Source organism: Pelodiscus sinensis, chromosome 5, assembly GCF_052426305.1.
Source record: "Pelodiscus sinensis isolate ZL-2025 chromosome 5, ASM5242630v1, whole genome shotgun sequence".
NCBI classification, from domain to species: domain Eukaryota; kingdom Metazoa; phylum Chordata; order Testudines; family Trionychidae; genus Pelodiscus; species Pelodiscus sinensis.
Genome location: NC_143056.1, coordinates 41,405,111 through 41,424,432, shown reverse-complemented (window position 1 = coordinate 41,424,432; position 19,322 = coordinate 41,405,111). Strand labels below are relative to the sequence as shown.

Here is a 19,322-nt window from a genome sequence, read left to right as displayed (position 1 = left end):
GAGATGCTCCTGAAGCGATGAGCTGGATTGAAGACAAAATGGAGGAACCTATAGGGCACTGTTTATAACCTTGCCCAGGTGGATGGAACTTCATTGTTCTCCTTATGGGAAAGTGCCTCCCAAATTGGAATTTGTTACCTGTGCATGTCTTTTTTTTTTTTTAAATCCTGCAGCCATGGTGTTCATGCTGGTCTGCAGGTTTGCAGCAAAATTCTTCAGATATAGATTGGCAACACTTAAAGTCCATTGTCATTCAAGTACTCCAATTAGTATAAATAGTATAAATGGAATCAGCAAAGCATAAGTTTTCAACAGACACCTCACTTAACCCACTGTGTACAAAATGTGGGGCAAACATTTACATCTCACCTGCATTTTTCTTCCCCAAAGATTGTTTCAGAATAATACAGTCAGTGTGCAGTGATAATGTGTTACAGAAAGATGCTGTGTCTTGGTTCTAACAACTTAGTGTTGGAGCAAAAAGCTCAAGACCTATGGCCTCTCATCCCAAGCCCTCACTGAAGACCATTTCAGAGCTGCAGGACTGAGCAGCTCTCTATCAGGGCTCTACATCTCCATTGCCCATCCCTAATTTCACAACAGTATAGCTGGACTTCTGCAATGGATTTTTAAAAAAAAATGACCAAAAACCAACACACTCACAAATCCAATTAACCTTCGATTAAGATTCCAAAATCGATGCTATTCTTTTGGCCTGAGGAGGTAATATTGAGCCCTGAGAAATGAGCTGCACAATGACCTTTACTTTTAATGAGATCAATAGAAGTTAGTGTCGCCATCTCTTAAAATAATTAGCAAATATTACAGCCAAATTAGGGAAAACAGTTAGTATCTGCTCCTGATCTAAAGAGACAGGAACAAATGGAGGAGAGATCAGAAAGGACACTGCCCTATCAGTGTCAGCACCCCAAGATGCTGATAAAGAGGCAGCCGTGCAGGGGATCAGGCAGGAGTCAGTATACACAGGGAGCTGGTTTTTAAACTAGTTCCCCATGCCTAGCAGGTCCCACAGAGCTGCTTGCCTCCTCACCCCATGTTGCAGCCTCTGATGCAGCAGGTGCATCAGAGCAGGTGGCTCCATGGGCCTTGGTAGGCATAGGGAACTGGAGTGTAAACATGTAACTGTTGAAAATTTCAGTGGTTACATATTTACCAAAATAAATGTATTTTAATATCTCTACCAGGAATGCTGATTTGTTATTGTGTGCTTTCTAGGGTCACTGGCATATCATTTAAACTTAGAGAAATTCATAAATGTAGGCATCCAAAAGTGCTAAAGTCAAAGTCTGGCATGTATCAATTGGTAGAATGTGTGTGAGCCTGCAGCAGCATGTTCCACCATGACACGTTTAACAGCAGGCTCTAGGGGATGGTTCCCTCCCCTTCTGCTAATCTCTTCAGCTAGACTCTTCCCAGTGACCCACCCCTCTAGCAAGTGAAGTGGCAAGATCGAGTTGAAACTGTGTTCTTTGCACAGCATGGGGCTGTACTGATGTCACCTATCATTGTAGTGGAATCCTGCAGTTGTGCTGTGTGTATTGTGCTGTAGTGTTGCTCTGATACCACTTGGTGGCTAGTGCCATCATGTTCCAATGCAACACTGCCACCTGAATTGAATTTTATTCAGCAATACCCCCCCTCCACAAGAGCCTCTTGAACAACACAGAGTAAAGCCAGTGGAAGAGGAGCAAATCTGGCATCATTCTGATTTATCAGACCCAGCCTCCTCTGCTGTCAAGCATATGAATTTTTTTCTTCTATTCGTCCAGACTTGTTCCTTTCTTAGTGTACGTGTAGACTACAGGATTTTGTCAACAAAAGTTTTGTTGACAGATACTGTCGACAAAGCTTCTGTCGACAAAGAGCGTCTATACTACATCCAGTTCTGTCGACAAAGCAAGCCGCTTTGTCGACATAGTGTAGATGCAAAGGACAGTGTAGCTGCAATAACACCTTCTGTCGACAGAACTCTGTCAACAAAAGGCATTATTCCTAGTAGAATGAGGTTTACAGCCATCGACAAAACTGCTGAGTTCTGTCGACGTTATGTTGACAGAACTCAGTGGCAGTGTAGACGCAGGTATAGTTTTGTCGACAAAAGTCCACTTTTGTTGACAAAACCCAGTAGTCTAGACACACCCTGAGTTACACCCTATTCCTCTTAGGGTATGTCTACACTACCACCCTAGTTCGAACTAGGGTGGTTAATGTAGGCAACTGAAGTTGCAAATGAAGCCCGGGATTTGAATTTCCCAGGCTTCATTTGCATCTTTCCGGGCGCCGCCATTTTTAAATGTCCGCTAGTTCGGACTCCGTGCCCGTGGCTACACGCGGCACAGACTAGGTAGAATTAGGCTTCCTATTCCGAACTACCATTGCTCCTCGTGGAACGAGGTGTACTGGTAGTTCGGAATAGGAAGTCTAATCCAAACTACCTAGTCCGTGCCGCGTGTAGCTGCGGGCACGGAGTCCGAACTAGCGGACATTTAAAAATGGCGGCGCCCGGCAAGATGCAAATGAAGCCCGGGAAATTCAAATCCCGGGCTTCATTTGCAACTTCGGTTGCCTACATTAACCACCCTAGTTCAAACTAGGGTGGTAGTGTAGACATACCCTTAGTTATTCCCCTTGTACCACACTGAGGCTTTGTCTACACTACCACTCCTGTTACTATAATTTATGTGGTTCAGGGGTATGAAAGAAACATCCCCTTGAGTGACATAAGTTACACCTGTAATAGGTTGGACTCCACCTCCATCCAGGATGCCACCTGATGTACTCTCCTGCTCTACCTGCCTGGATTCCCTCTTCCAGCTTTACTGAGTTAGGCTCTCCAGTCTTTTGCGGCACACACCCAGGTAAGGCCACACCCAGTGACAGACACGGACTCAAGTCAGCTTTGCAAGAGGACGTACTCGGCACTCATGTGCACACCCCTTTTGGGGGACATATCTGAAATAATACTGTCTTGCACTGTGTAGAAAGATCTGCATAATGCAAGCTCTCATAAAAATTATCCCTCTCTGTCAGTGTGGAGAAAGGAATTCTCAGCTTCTCCCTCTCTCAGTATGAATTACACAAACTGGGTTATGTTCTAAACAAGACATAATTGTATTAACTACAAAGGTACATTTTAAGTGGTTATAAGTGAGAGCAAGCAGAACAAAGCAGAGAACTATAGTAAATACAAATTACAAACTGAGCTTAACACACTAGATAAGTAAGATGAAAATTAGTAGATTCTCACCATGAGTGATAAACAGTCTGGCAGATTCTTAAGGCACAAGTTGCCTTGGCTTTTCCAGGTTTTCTTACACAGGACAAATATCCTTCCAGCCTAGAACCATTACATCCCACAGGTCAGTCTTTGTTTCTCAGGTGTTTCTAGGTGTGTTGTTGTAGGGAGAATGGGGTCCCCCACAATGGCAATGTCTCCCTTTTATATCCTCTTCCAACTTGCTGAAAAGGTCTTATGCTGTGACCCAGGTCAAACAGTTCCCATGGTGTAGTGCTAGCTCTGAGAGTTTTCTATTGCCCACTGTTCTTGAGGTAATCTTGGTGCTTGTGTGCATTTCCTCAATAGACCATTAACATTGTTTGGCCTTTTGACTGCTGCACCTGAAGTGTCAGCATTGGGAGTGACCCAAAGCCTCAAATATGAAATACAGACACACAGGTCAATATTCCTAACTTATCTAGAAAAATGATACAGGCAAATGAATGAGAGATCTATATTCAGTAAATCTTAACCTTTCCAACAGCACCTTATATGAACCTTTTTGCATAAAGCATATCTCAGTTATGATATATTCCTATCATAAACATATTTTCATAGGGAATATTACAGCAAAACACCAAGAAAAGCACCAGTGTGGACAGCTTTGTGTCATTGAAAGAGCTTCTTGTACCAATGTAGCTATGCCACTCACTGGGGTGGTTTAATTATATCTACTGGGGAACTCTCTCCCATTGGTATAGAGTGGCTACCTGAGAGATCTTACAGCTGCATTGGTACAACTGTACTGCTGTAAGATTGCCAGTAGCTCCTCTTCCCCCTCAGTGTTCACATCCACCAGATGATTGTGGACTGTTATCCTAGCCTCTCTCTTTCATCCCTTAGCCAAGTTAACAGCCGTAACTCTGTTACTATTTCCTCCTAAGTGTATGCTTCCCCTCAGCTAATCATTTAAACTGCTGTTCTCTGAACTCCTTCCAGTTTGTCTACATCTTTCTGATAATAAGATGCCAAGAAGGGAATGCAGGATTCCAGGCGTGGCCACATTAGACATTGCTGTGATATAAATACTAAAAGATCCTGATGCTGATTGGATATTCTGGAGGCTGTGACTTCCCTGTGTCATGATGCCATGCCCGTATTGTGCCAGGCCATACTTCCATAAGTCACTGCAAACTCGGGTCTGATTTGTTGTCCACCATCACCCCTACAGTTGGTCTCTCTCAGCCTCTCTGCTTACCAGATTTCTTCCTTCTAGTGAGCAGCTGGTTCTTAGGGGTTATTTTCCCACATCTGTTAGCTTCCTTCTTCCAAGTATCAGAGGGGTAGCCATGTTAGTCTGGATCTACAAAAGTGACAAGGAGTCCTGTGGCACCTTATAGACTAACTGATTTATTGGAGCACTTCTTCCAGGTGAATCTCATTTTACTCCCTCTTATTACCTGGCTATGGAGTCACTGTGGGATGGATAAAGATCAGCAGTGATAAGGGTGGACACCTTAGCTGTGATAGGACTGGCAGCTTTGGAGCGTCTGAGGGGGTAGATTGCAGCTTCTTCAAATTGATGTTCCCGGTAGTGATTTTTTGTTTTATTTTTAGAGAACTATATGCAGTGAAGGGATCATGAATATTCTAAAATCAAGCTGTGTGGTTTAGTGGTGACTGGTCAGGTAAATCCTCTGCCGTTATCTGTGTTCCCTGAGTGGATGAGCATGCGAGCACTCTGGGCACAGACTGTGATGCACTGAGACTTTCTTTCTGTGAATGGTCATGCCTGTAAAGCTTGGTCTTGGGGCTGCTGGTGGAAAGTGAGCATGAGACAACTGTGGCCAAATGAGCAAATTCCCTTTTGAAAGTCCAGCCAGTGGAATTAGTTTGCAGTAAAAGGCACAGACTCACAGTCAAATAAATATGTACACTGAACAACACACACAGGGACACACAGCACATACTCCCAGTGACACACACATGCATGTGCACACACATAAAGCTGTATCCAGACACATTACATGCACCTTCCTACCACTTGCTCCAAAGCCAGTGGAGATTCCAGTTGCATCTAGCTGGGTGGCTTGCCGTCCAAATGACTCTCTATGGAATGTTCTTCCTTCTTCATTAACCATAATTCTGTGTCCCAGAGTTAATAACTTTCCTCCCAGCTAGCTGCAAGGTTGATCACTACCCACCGCCATGTTTACAAAGCAGCTGACCTCTGTCTACCTGTGTTTAACAAGCGTTACGTTAAATGTCTCAGTGACCTATTTTCCTGATATAGATACAATGACATCCTCATATACACGCCCCTCCAATGGTCCCTCTAATTTTTTCCATCCGTGTGTGGAATACATTTTGTTGTGTGCACCAAGGCATGTGCAGATTTGCACCACCAATAGAAAAACATGCTGCTGGATGTGGCAGCTGTGGGTGCTCTGCTGGCACCCGAATCTCTTCTGGGCAGCTGCCCAAGTGCTCTGCTTACAGGGAACACTGCACCCATCTTCCTTACACACACACACACACACACACACTCTCTCTCTCTCTCTCTCTCTCTCTCTCTCTCAGACTTCCATGCCCCCTCCCACTCCCACTCCCAGCGGAGAGATCTCGCTTTGAGCAGTAGGCTGTGCAGGGAGTACACAGCCTGGGTGATAGATGTGCTGCCTCTCTGTGCACTGGGCACAGATAGCACCTCTTTTATTATCGCTGCCTTGTGATTAATGTTGATGAACACACTTAAAGTGCTGCCAGTGCTCACCACCTGGCTCTGATGTGCTCAGAATCCCAGCAGGCAGCCTGCTCCTTGGGACCCTGTACTATGCAGCTGGGAGGGACATTACTGCTTCCTGCCCTCTCCCAGCTTTTGAATGCTCTTTAGTGTGGGAGCTACTTGCTATACCACTGGCAATGCTCACATTTTAAGTCCTCATGGCACTTGAAAAGGAAGGCAGGACATAAGACATGAGTATTTGGGGTGGGAATTTACATCAGGGCGGCAGTCACTGGTTTGGGACTCCTGCCCTTTTTCTGTCATGCTCCCTACATTATATCTGCACCTTGGTGGAAATCTGAACCCTGAGACCTGACCTACAGGGCTACCCAACTATTCCAGCTGCAGGCCCTCACACACAGCTTTGCTGATGTCCATCTATCCTGATCATCAGTCACCTGGCTATTCCAAGCCTCCAGAATCTGCAAAGTTTAGTCTGAGACAATGAAATTCAGTTCATTTTGGACCCATGACAGAATTTGAATCCAGTTGTCCTGACTTGAAAAGCTGATGCTGCAATCTGGGGTGAAGCCAGATCCATTGTAACGGGGCTGTGAAACTAGTGTAGGTTCTTTCCCATCAGCTAAATGAATTAACAGATTCAGAAGGACCTTCTGTGCTGCTTTCCCCAATCTTTGTGCAGTTATTAGCTGGCTTTTTTAACACACCACAGCACGTCCTACTGCGAACCCACCAGTTTCCACAGCTAAATGGATTTGATCTGGATCAGTGCTTACATCATTCTAAGTATCACCTAGTTGTTGCAGTGGGCGGTGTTGGTGATTCAATGCTCTCTCTGTCCAGTCAATACTGGTAATGCCCCCATGTGGAGTTAGGAGTCAGTACTGGCCCCACTTCCATAGCATGGTGATAGGAGAACTATGCTGATATGTGACCACTTATTCAGGGACTTTCCATAAGAATTGGGGTGTGGTTAATTAAATTCCAGTTTGGGTAGCGTTCTGACACTCCTAATGTCATCCCTGCAGAGTCAACAGAATAAGGAAATCTTTGTTTCTTGTTCTAATGTAATACAGTGCAGCATAGCTCTGTGGCTGGCAAACAGCTGCCTCATCCCACCCCAGAGGCGGATGCATTTCAGTGGTTGGCAGAGATCCCTGCAAGGGACTGTGTGATGTTTGTATATACGGATGTGTTTGGCATTTGAATCCCTTGCCCCTTTCATGGGCTCCCTTTCACCTTCCAGTGGGGATGCCTGCGGAGAGGGGTTTCAGTGTGCTGGTTACACTGCATTGAGCGGGGTGGAGGTGGAGGAATGGTAGGAATAATTTACAATGATTGTTTTTTAATTGCTCTGGTGCCCTGCTGGGGAGCTCTTTGGACCTTTTTTGGGGGGAAGCCACGAGGCTGGGACTAGGGCTGGGGCATATGTTACTGAGAGGCTGCGCAAGTGCATTGGAGGCCTGGCACTGCTCCTGCCCCAATGAGATACTGGGCTGGGAGCTGTTTACTTACTCACTAGGCTCGGGGGCCGATTTAAATGTTTACTTACTCTCAGGAGGCTTTTAACTGCGATAAAATCACCTGGCGATAAGGCGGCCGCAGCATGGGGCGGACGCGGCTGTGACAGGATGATTTAAACAGCCTCTTGCTGTCGCTTTATCTTTCCAGACATCATAAATCAGATTAGCTCTGGACTGAGGTGGCGGTGGGTGGAGGACTGAGCAATGAAGAAAAGAAGACACTCCCGTTATAGAAACCAGCCACAGGCTGTATCTCCCCCAGACAGACCCCCACCCCAACAGACAGATGCCATCCTGTCTGCCTCAGAGGTGCACCCTGGATTTGCCTCTTGCATCCCCAGACAAATGCTCCTCCCTTGTCTGTCCCCTGATGCCCAGTTCTGCCCTGACAGATGCCCCAGTCAGAGAGCTTCCTCATCTGCCCCTGTGTCTTTCCTCTCCACTAATAGATTCCCCTGTTTCTACCCAGCTGGATGCCAGTTCCCTCCAGTTCTGCCATAGACAAACACTTCACACCTGTCTTCACAAACCCCTCTGTGACGGACTCCCCCCCCCCCCCCATGCTTTTGGAAATGGACTCATGGACATGAATATGCATAACTCAAAGGTGGTTTGAGCAAAATATTTCATGTAACCCATCGATCTTCATGTAATGATCTGCTGGTTCTGTTTATCTTACTCTGGTGTATGTATCATTTGCATGTGGAAAATTAGACACATGGAGTGGTGAACACTTTGTGAGTTTTCAGTGTGTGAATGGGAGACATGAAGGGTGTTACCTGCAACTTCTAGATGAGCCACTGTTAAACAATCTTTTGTCCTTAAGTCTGAGCAGTGGTTGGTAGGGAGGGGCCTCAACTCCTTAACAAAAGGGATAGGAGAGGACAGGCCTTGGTCTTTTGGCTGGGCTGCCCCTGAAGGAAGGGGCCAGGGACCCCAGGGCGGGGCAGGGGAGAGAGACAGCCCTGGTTTAGAGTGGCAGCTGGAAAAGAGGTTTTAGGGTGAGTTTAAGTTTGCACTGAGGTTTCAGTTGAGAATTAGCCAAGCGGTTTTGTTTCTTTTGATTTGTAACCTTTGCTCTACCTACTTTCACTTATTACTACTTAAATCCTACTGCTTCAGCTTAATAAAACCATTTTTATTTTCTGTCAAACCCAGTGTAAATTACTGCTACCTGGGGGGGGCAACCAGTGTGTGCACAGTCCCTCTTCCATTGCTAAAGGGAGCGTACCTAATTCTTTGGGGTTTGATCCCATCTGGGGAGTGCTCTCTCAGGAGGCTGGGCCCTAAACTGCACTGTCCTTGGACCTGAAGTGGTTCAGTGTCTGTGCTGCTTCTTGGTGGGGGCAGGAACCTCGGCTTGCGGCCTTGGCTGGGGGAGACCAGCAGAGCTGGCACAGCAGGACCAGGCAGTGAGGAGCCCCAGAGAGCAGGAAGACTAGTGGCAGTGGCCATGTCAGCACCCTTGGAAGCACCCTCAAGGGGTCATCTATGACCGCACCCTGTCACACGCTCCTCAGTTGTCTGGTGGATGGGCACCTCCCTATTTCTGAATGCCCCTAGCCATCAGACCCCAAAATATGTGCTAGCTCCTCCTTTCCCTGTAATCACTAGACCCCAGGGTCCATGCCAGCAGCTTACTCCCCACTGCTCCCTGTTGTCATCAGTCCCTGGCATACATGCTGCGGGCAGACTCTCCCCCCCCCCGTAGTTGTTGGACCTTGGAGTAGCTGGCAGCCCTCTCCCTTGCTGTGACTGCCTCCTGTCTCCTTTCAGATCTCTCGCAATCTGGGGAAGTTGTACAGCGAAATGATCTTTGTGAACGGCTTTGTACACTGTGACCCGCACCCAGGCAATGTGCTGGTGAGGAAGTGCCCAGCCACCGGCAAGGCCCACATTGTACTGCTGGACCATGGGCTCTACCAGGTATGTGAGTATGGAGGATGCTGGGAGCCAGCAGGCTGATGCTATATCCATTGCCCTGGTCAATTAAAGAGGCATCCCAGGCTTGCGGATCACCCTTGTGGCTTTCTCCTATAGCTCCTACCACTTTTTAATGGGATTTTATGCCTGGCAGTTTGAAATATCAGACAGGGAGGTGGTTAAAGGTACCCACTGAGTGGGATCTGTTTTCACCTCTCTGCCCTGGTGCTGTTGATTGATTTCTTTTGGGGAACATTGCCCTCCTTCTCTAGGTCCTAACACAGAAGTTCCGCTTGGACTACTGCAGACTCTGGCAGTCCCTGATCAAAGCTGATATGAAGAGGGTGCAGAAGTACAGCAGAAGGCTCGGGGCGGGTGACCTGTACCCACTCTTTGCATGTATGCTCACTGCCAGGTCCTGGGATTCTGTCAACAGGGGCATCGACCGGTCACCTGTCACAGCCAGTGAGGTACGTCCTATTTGTGCTCCATGTTCCTGCGGTGTCTTTTCCCATTATAATCACTGAATTAGTTGATATTAATTGAGAGGCTGCATTGAGAGCTGGACTAACGACAGCTTGGAATCCCTTTGCTGTGCACTTTAATGGCTGAATTTAGTCTCTCTCTCTCTCTCTCTCTGTCTCTCACTCTCACTCATATCATGGGTCAGTCAAATTTCCCATAAGATTTTCTTGGTTAAATAAATTACTAGCTCTGGCAGAGGAAACCTTTGGGGCTCAGCAGGGAAGGATAATACATATTAGTGTTAATTGCTAGTCATATGAATGGCTATCAAGACTGATGCGTGCTTATCAAAAACCCTTGCAAGTGACAGAGGTTGTTTGGTATGGGAGGTAAGTCAAGGTTGCTGAAGTATAAACTTCATCAACCCAATCACTAAAAATGTAGGATATCTCCAGTTAAGTTCTTCCTCTCCTTTCTGTCCATACATCACCAAACCTTCTATACTCATCTCCCTCTGTCTACTGCTCACAACATCTGCTCCCATTACTCAGATGGGCAACCATGTTGTTTGTAGAGGTAAGCAAGTGATGGTGTGGCAGTAATAGGTGGGCCAGGGTTTGTGTCATATACCTTATTTTAATTTGGGTGTAAGAGGCTTGTGTTATTGTAGTAGCAAAGTGTATGGGGAGGGCGAGGGTAGAGAATATACTGGCTTTGAATTGCTTGGTAAGCAATACCTGGCAGATATAATATCATAGAATACTAGAAGTGGAGAGGTCATCAGGTCCAGTCCCCTGCCCTAATGGCAGGACCAAGTTCCTGCAGGCGGAACAGAACCTGGGACCTGTGTAACCTGCACACCTAGTGAGTGTGGATCAATCAAGCATGATAGATGTTTATCTAACCTGCTCTTAAATATTGCCAGTGATGGAGATTTCATAATCTCCTTAGGCAGTTTATTCCAGTGCTTAACCACCCTGACAGTTAAAAATGTTTTCCTAATGTCCAACCTAAACTTCCCTTGCTGCAATTTGAGCCCATTGCTTCTTGTCCTATCATCAGAGATTAAAGAGAATAATTTTCCCCTCCTACTTGTAACACCCTTTTTAGGTACCTTAAAGTTGCTATCATGTCCCCTCTTAGTCCTCTTTTTTCCAAAGGAAAAAACAACCAACCAACCAACCAAAAATCCCATTTCTTTCAGCTTTCCCTTATAGGTCATGTTTTCTAGACTTTTAATCATTTTTGTTGCTTGTCTTTGGCCTTTCACCAAATCTTTCCTGAAATGTGGTGCCCCGAAGTGGACACAATACTCCAGTTGAGGCCTAATCAGTACAGAATAGAGAGGAAGAATTACTTCTTGTCTCTTGCTTACAACCTTCCTGTTAATGCATCCCAGAATCATGATTGCTTTATTTGCAGCAAGGTCACACTGTTGACTCATATTAAACTTGTGGTCAACTATGACCCTTAGCTCCCTTTGTGCAATACTCCTTACTAGACAGGTGCTTCCCATTTTATATGTGTAAAACTGATTGTTACTCCCTAAGTGGAGTACTTTGCATTTCTCTTTATTGAACTTCATCCTGTTTACCTCAGACCATTTCTTTAGTTTGTCCAGATCATTCAGAATTTTGACCTTATCTTACAAAGCACTGGCAACCCTTCCCAGTATCATCTGCAGTGCAGACTTTATAAGCATACTCTCTATGCCATTATCTAAATAATTGATGAAGATATTGAACAGAACTGGTCCCACAATTGGTCCCTGCAGATCCACTTATTATGCCCTTCTAGTATGACTGTGAACTGTTGATAGCTACTTTCTGAGAATGATTATCCAACCAATTATGTACCTATCTTAGGGTATGTCTAGACTACATGGCTCAGTCGATGGAGCCATGTAGATGAATTTACTAGACATAGGAAAATGAAGTGGCGATTTAAATAATCGCCGCTTCATTTACATCAAAATGGCCGTTGCGCTGTGCCGATCGGTTGTTTGGCGGCACAGTACAGTAGTTTGGATGCTCCGCGGTTGACAATAGAAGCCTTTGTCGACCGCTCTGTTATGCCTTATGGAATGAGGTTTACCGGAGCGGTCAACAAAGGCTTCCACTGTCGACTGTGGAGCGTCCAGACTACCGCGCTGTGCCGCCAAACAGCCGATCGGCACAGCGCAGTGGCCATTTTGATGTAAATGAAGCGGCAATTATTTAAATCGCTGCTTCATTTTCCTATGTCTAGTAAACTCATCTACATGGCTCCATCGACGGAGCCACGTAGTCTAGACATACCCATATAGTAGCCCTTTCTATACTGTATTTGTCTAGTTTATTAATAAGAAGGTCATGCGAGACTGTATCAAATGCTGAACTAAAATCTAGGTATTCCACATCTACCGCTTTCCCCTTAAGCACAAGATTTGTTATCCTATCAAAGAAAATTATCAGGTTGGTTTGACATGATTTGTTCTTTACAAATCTAGGCTGACTGGTATACAGGTAAGAATTTGTTAAAATTGTGAAATTAAGTGGTGGAAATTCCTTGGTCTTTGTGGCTCGGTGCTTGATTTTTGTGGTCAGAGTTAAGGTTTGCTCTGATGGGTCACAAATACCATACAGCTCCCCTCTGGCATTGGAAGGTGAGTTTCTGTTTAAAGGGAATGCAGGTCCTGTCTTTTGTTTTTGGGGTGAAACAGAGAGGTTAAAATCAGCAGCAAGAACTAGACATTGTGAATGTAGGCACCATGTAACACAGAGCTTTCTGATGATGCTCCTAAGTCCTGTGTTACAGTACCCTCTACTTTTCTTCTTACCAGAGGTCTTATCTCATGTACCATCTGCTATTCTAGTCTTCGTTCTTGTCAGAAAACACTGGCTCTGATGATATAATGTGGTTGTTTTGTGATGAGGACACTCTTACTTTGTGCAAGATTGAGATGTACCAGATTTATTTAATTCTGATCTGGGTGGGATCCTCATCCAGGGGAATGGTAATGTAGTAAGCATGCTAGGGCACCATGTCCTGAGAAGCAAGGAGGAATAAATATTACTTACCTAATGAAATATGGGCCCATTACACCAAATCAAATTTGGGACTTGTTCACCACCATGTCCCAAAACACTCATGTTTCTATTCAGGTTCTAAAGGGCTGACATTACTCCATTACAAGGTCAAAGATGCCAGTTGCTGTTTTAACTTGTTGCCAGGAAATCCAGTGGCTATCCAGGCCCATGCTCAAATCCCCAGCTTTTCATGGAACCGCAGGTTAAAAACACATCCATGATAATCTCAAACACACAATTTTGTGATCTGTGAATTTCTGCTCTTACAGGAATTGCCATCTCACAAGCTGTTGAATCCCACCAGTTGTCACCTGGCACATGTCTTTATTGAGTATGTTTCAAATTACCCACTAACATTTAGCCTAAAAGATAAGGGTTTTTGCAATCAACTGGTGGGACTACTTGCTACATTATATTAATGAGGCAAAGATCTTAAGAATAACAAACAATCAAAAAAGGATTTGATATTTTGTATAAGAAGGACTATCCTCTCCAGTGGTAGTTGTTGGGATAAAATTATAAGGATCTTCGTGCTTCAGGCATAAGTTGGGGTCAGGAAGGAATTTCACCCCGTGGGGTAAGGTTAAACATTTAGGTGCTTTGAGTATTAAGCTGCCTTTTGAAGTGTTTGGCTTTGATCACTGTCAGAGAGAGGACACCAGATTAGACAGATCATTTTCTGAACCAAGCAGTGACAGATAGGATACTGGATGAAGTGCATAATTGGTGTGATCTGGTGGAGGTGCACACCGAACCATAGGTATTTTATGTTCTCCAAGTCTTAAGTGCATGAGAGAAGAGTCCCAATACCAGTATGGGGGAAATGTACAGCGCCAGTCACACCTACTGTGGAGAAAAATTATTTTAGAACTGTCCCTTCCCCCTTCCATGTTCAAACATACTCCTGATTCTATGTAAAACTTGGTTTCTGCTGCATTCTGTATTTGACATGCTGTGTTCTGAACCATTCAGATGCGTCAGTGACCTTTTTCTGGATTTTCTGGTTCATGCCACAGCTGCTGAAGGATGCAGGAAAAGCCTGTGTGTGTGTGATGATCCAACACACCACCCTGGATTCATTGGGATTCTTGTTGAGTAGGACTGACAGCTTTAGCAAGAGCCAGGAGAGCAAGGGCAAGAAGTGGGTGGGCTTCCCCCTTGTGGCTCAGCCATGTACCTCATTCCTGATCTGCAGTACCTCCTGCAAGTCATGTTCTGGACGCCTACATATGCAGTTCTGCCAGCATACCTCTAGGCTCATTGTGCCATCTTGGTCCAGGCCCAGACTTTGCCAAGGAGGGAATATTCAGATGGGATTGATCTCTGTTACTGGGTTGGTTTGTTTTTGGAGGGAGAGCCTCTTTCTGGTAGCTCAGAAACCCCCCGCCCCTTCAAAGAGTTTGGCTATAAGCAATCACCAGGATTCATCTTAAGGTTTCTCTTTCCCAGGACATTCCTCATATGACTCTTGGGGAATCTGACGTCAGGGACAGCCCTTCTCTCACGCCAGGCATTGGGCACAGTCTGTTCAGGATTACAGCTGGGCAGGACACAATTTTCCTGTACTGCAAACAGAATTGAAAACTTCTCCTGTTCAGAATTGAGACAGAGCTCTTTAGTGACAAAGGCACAAGCAGAGAAGAACAGCCAGTTGCCCAGTGGGTAGGGCACTCACTGGGGATGTGGAAAACCATCTCCCAGTTCCTGTTCTTTCTGACTTGGAACCAGGACTGGTACACAACTCTCCGGCCTCAAAATGAGTGCTCTAAGCCCCAGGCACTAGGCAGCTCTGGGTTGGGGTTGTTTCTCTCTGACCAGAGTCCATCCCGGAGGTGGGAACCTTCTCCACTCAAGTTTAGCCTTCTCGTCCCTTTTCTGTAGAAAAATTTCAGTTTTGACAAATTGGCTTTTTCCTACCAAAAAAAGATCACCCTGCTATTGCTTAGCCAATGAAGCATAAACTCCTAGCTAGAGCAGAAAGGTAACATGTCTGGGCTGGGTGTATATCTGATATGTTTTGAGGGTGCAGGGAATCCTTCCCAGAAACCCAGGTAAATTCTGCTTGGTGCCTGCAGCCCTCTCCTGCTGCAATCAGTGTTTCCATCAGGGGGCAGATGAGATGACTCTTTGGTTGAAAGCAGCAGGGGTTGCGATGAGCTATATGCAGGCCTGGGTGCTCCTGAAACCTGGAGTCCAAGAGGAGAGACACTCGTGACAGTAGCAAATCCCTTGCCTCTGAAAGGCTTCCAGCCCTGTATGGGGAAGTCTCCATCTCATGCTGTGGCTCACTTGTTCAGACAGGAGTGTGGGGTGGGGACTAAAAGCACTGAGAGCTTTGTTCAGACAGGAGTGGGGGGTGGGGACTAAAAGCACTGAGAGCTTTGCAGAGGCAACTTGCCCAGTTGTTGGGGGCACTGAGCATCCCCTTGTGCCTGACCTGGGAGCTGCAGCTAGCTACGGGCTTGGAAGCCACTTGAAGGCAACAAAGGGAGTGAATTGAGGAGTGGGTTAGGACAGACTCAGTCAGGTTCTCGTGAGTGAGGTTGGCTCCCCATCAATGTTCCCTCTAATCTTTCCCCTCCATGTGTGGAGTTTTAAATCTATGTGTGGAATACATTTTTTATGTGCACTGAGGCATGCGCGAATGTGTAAAACCAGCAGAAACACAAAACCTCGCTGTGGGTACTCTGCTAATCAGCTGGGCAGCATTTGAATCTCTCCTGAGCGGCTGTATAAGTGCACAACTTCCAGGCAACACTGCTCCCTACCTGCTCTGTCCCAGTCGCTTGTATAGCTAGGCCTCTGCAGAAAGGCAGCTGTAGGAGCCTGGAGCCTATTAGCTTCTGGATCACAGAAGCAATCTCCTAAGCAATCACTTCCTCCAGTATGCACTGCAGAAGAGGCAGGATGTAGACTCCCAAGGGCTCTATTAACCTCTCTCTCCTCTCTCCCCCCACTTACCTCTCTGCTCTGATGGTGCTCAGGACGTGGAGATCCGGACCAATGCTGCTACTTACCTACCTCAGATCAACCAGCTCCTCAACAACGTCCCTCGCCAGATGCTGCTGCTGCTCAAGACCAATGATTTGCTAAGGGGGATTGAGTCAGCCCTACGCACACGGGCCAGTGCCAGCTCCTTCCTCAACATGTCTCGCTGCTGCATTCGAGCCGTCTCCACGTGAGTCCCTAGTCTCTGTGAGAGGAGCTCTGGCTGCCACCAGGCACCTCCTGCCTCTCATCCTCTAGAGTTTAAACAGCGGTGGCTCTGGAATATCGAAAACTGCCCTGTCTTACCTGAACCTTTTCCCCTTGTTAGCATGTCTATAAAGACCCTCTTCTTTTTTAATCAATCTTGTCTTCTTTCTCCCCATCACAACCCCCATGGGAGAGGGACAAGAATTTTGAGCCATACAGAACTAGAAACAGGGAGGGAGCTGGAAATGGGGTGAGAAGGGGGGAGGAAAAGGAGGGGTGCACTAAATTTTTTATTCTGAGATCATAATTCACCCCGATCTGATTAACGTCCCCACCAGAAACGACTGATGGAAAAAGAACCCTAACTTTCCAGCTGCAGGTCTAAGCAGCATGATCATGTGGGTAGGGGGTGTGGTGCCTAGAGTCTAGCCCTGGTTCTGACATTGGCTTGCTCATTTCCTCAAGCCTCAATTTCCTCATCTGCACAGTAGGGATAACAGTTATGTCTCTGCCTCGAGAGGGAGTCATGAGGCTCCATTTACTTGTGTTCTCTGGAGAGGGGTGCAGTACTGTTTATCAGAGCAGGAGAGCCAGGATTGCCCAGTTCTGTTCCTGCCTTTGCCACTGACCTATTGTGTGACTTAACTTCTAAGTGCCGCATATGCTTCAGCACTTTTGAGAGCCTTAGAAGAGAGGTTGTGGAGCAGTGCAGTGCTAGCAGTCGTCGGTCTCTTTAGGGACCAGTCGAATCTTGTTTTGCTTAGGGATCTGATTATGTAAATGCAACCATGTGGTGAATGCTTAGCACTGTTATTGGTGATAAGAGTTAGCATCTGGATAGCCCTCTGCAATGTCAAATGCTCTCACTAATGAATAATAGCCCTTCGGGGAGGAAGGGAGCTGTTATCACCCCACTATCCAGATGAGAGGATTGAGGCATAGACAAGGGAAGGCCAAGGCAAGTCAGCTGTGGAAACCGAACCCAGGAGTTATGATTGCAAGCTCCTTGTAGTTGAGCAGGCTTTCTCCTCTCTCCTGGATTTTCTGGGAGAGAATGATCTTTGTGGGGCATATTGAACTCAGGAAACCCTGACCTGCCAGCCAGGTGGGATCCCCCAGAGTTAGGATACTGTACTCCAAGACTGGGATCCTGGCTGATGACTGGCACTTGAGGGTGGGGGGCTCCTGGTCTTCATGATCTAAGATGGGCTATTCTGCTGCTGGGCTGTGTCCTGAGGGATTAATGCAGCTGTTTCTCTCCTTTGCCAGGTACCAGAGGAGCAAGTCTCACTCCCTGTACAAAAAGGCCCAGATCTCTCTCTTAGAAGCCCTGAGCCTGTGGCAGATCAACTTGTATGAACTCTTCCTGCGGCTGAAGGGGACCCGGCTGGGGAACTGGGTCATTGCTTTCCTGAGCAGGATGCACCATTCTCTGTACTGACAGGAACTGGCGGGAGAAGCCTGGGCAATTACTGTTCGCCTCCATTGTCCGCAGCACTCTTGCCTTCCTGACCATTTCTGTCCGTACTCCACAAAGGAAATTGAGACTCTTTTCTTGTAACATGTGGTGTCGGCCTTGGCTATCAGAGCATAAGCTTCTCTACAGCAGTAAGGGAGACGAGAGTGGGTGCTCTAGCAGTCAGGGCTCCTGGATTCTATTCTAGCAGTGAGTGAGGGCAGTGGGCAGGACAGGGGGACTAGGAGTCTCTCTGTTCCCAGCTCTAGGAATACCACAATGGAAACATCCTATAGACTTGAATAGAACATGAGAACCTTTTCTAGGCTCCCTCTTCCACTTTTAAACCATCTTAAAACATTTAAGAGAAATGAATCCCCACCCTAGAATTCTCCAGGATAATTCAAATCCCCTAGAGAAGAAATCATTATTAATAAAATCCAGTAGGGTTTTCAGTAGTGGTACAGAATCCTGTTGGCTTCTGTGAAATTGATGGGAATTTTCTCCTGGAAGAGTATAATCTAATGGTTAGAGCAGGGAATTTTGAGAGCAAGGGTCTGGAAGCCAGGCTCAGATTTCTGGGCTCTGTTCCTAGCTGTGCGATGGAGTCATTGTGTCATTTTGGACAAATGCTTTCCTTGCCTTACTTTCCCCACATCTGATACAGAGATAATGCTGTGAACCCTCCTCTGAACTCCTCGGGGAGAAGGTGCTGTGGAATCTTACCTGAGAACTCATCGTGTTGCTGATGACGTATTTGTATTGTATTGTTGCACAGGAAAATAAAGCAGGGTGTCACAGTAGAGTCCTGCACGGAGAAGAGAGAAATGCATTGCTGCCCACCCTTTTCACTCCAGCCCCATTTTTAGTTTTTCCCCTCCCTGAGCATAATCTGTCACTCTGTGCTACTAGTCCCTTGCAAGCCCACTCCACTGCTCCTCCAGTGTCTCTACCACTGCCTCCTATTCAGCTCAAGGTCAGCTGTTGTGAAGTTAGGCCTGTATTGTCATGGGGGTGATGGAGCCTGCCTTGCCTCACACATTCAGACTCACCACTCTTGCCTCACACATTCAGACAAAGCTTGCCCCCATCTCTGCCGCTGGAGCCAGTGCTGCTGTAGCATTGCACATGGAGCAGCTGGTTTATGTCCAAATTGCTTGTGACATTGGGCAACTCCTGGCTCAAACAGAAACTTTCCACTTGCTCCGTATATGGGCCTGATTGCTCTGAGCCCACAACAAAGCCACAGGCCCCAGAAAGCCGGGGTATAGGCCTTACTTCTGCCATGCTCTGTGTGGAGCTTCCTGCAAACAGCAGTGACATGCAGAGGTGCTGTGTGGTCAGACTTGTGGGATCCTCCCTACACTGCTAGGCCAGGCTGAAGAGATGATGTTGGGAAACAGACTGCACAAAAGGGGCCCGGTCAGGGAGAGGCCTTTCAGACCCTTGCAGGCCATCCCATGGATCATCTTTGCCAGAGGCACCTCCACCACTGTGCACAAAGTGGCTGTTTGAGGAGCCTGCACTACCAACAGGTTCCATTGAGAGAGTGTCTTGTCAGCACAGGAGGGTAAGGCCTGGGGAGAGGCTGCTTGTGAAAGAGAATGGCTTCCTGGTTGGCATGTGTCTGAAAGTCCAGCCATGGAGTGTGCTTGTTTATGTGAGAGGGGATGTGCGTATGACTGCAGGAGAGGGTCACCTTGTGACA

General features: G+C 46.6%; 1 protein-coding gene across 4 annotated transcripts in view; it reads left to right on the top strand.

Annotated features, from left to right (window-relative positions):
- ADCK1 (aarF domain containing kinase 1) overlaps positions 1-18,994 on the top strand; it is a 138,808-nt gene extending 119,814 nt beyond the window's left edge. Inside the window, exons 7-10 of one of the 4 annotated variants that reach the window (XM_089778406.1) lie at positions 9,284-9,433; positions 9,703-9,900; positions 15,948-16,141; positions 17,428-18,994. In XM_089778406.1, coding sequence (XP_089634532.1) covers positions 9,284-9,433; positions 9,703-9,900; positions 15,948-16,141; positions 17,428-17,599 — 714 coding nt within the window. In that variant the 3' untranslated portion in view covers positions 17,600-18,994. The remainder of the gene's footprint in view (positions 1-9,283; positions 9,434-9,702; positions 9,901-15,947; positions 16,142-17,427) is intronic. The other 3 variants (XM_075926782.2, XM_075926787.2, XM_006115984.5) reach the window with 3 other exon arrangements.
- The last annotated feature ends 328 nt before the right edge of the window (positions 18,995-19,322 follow it).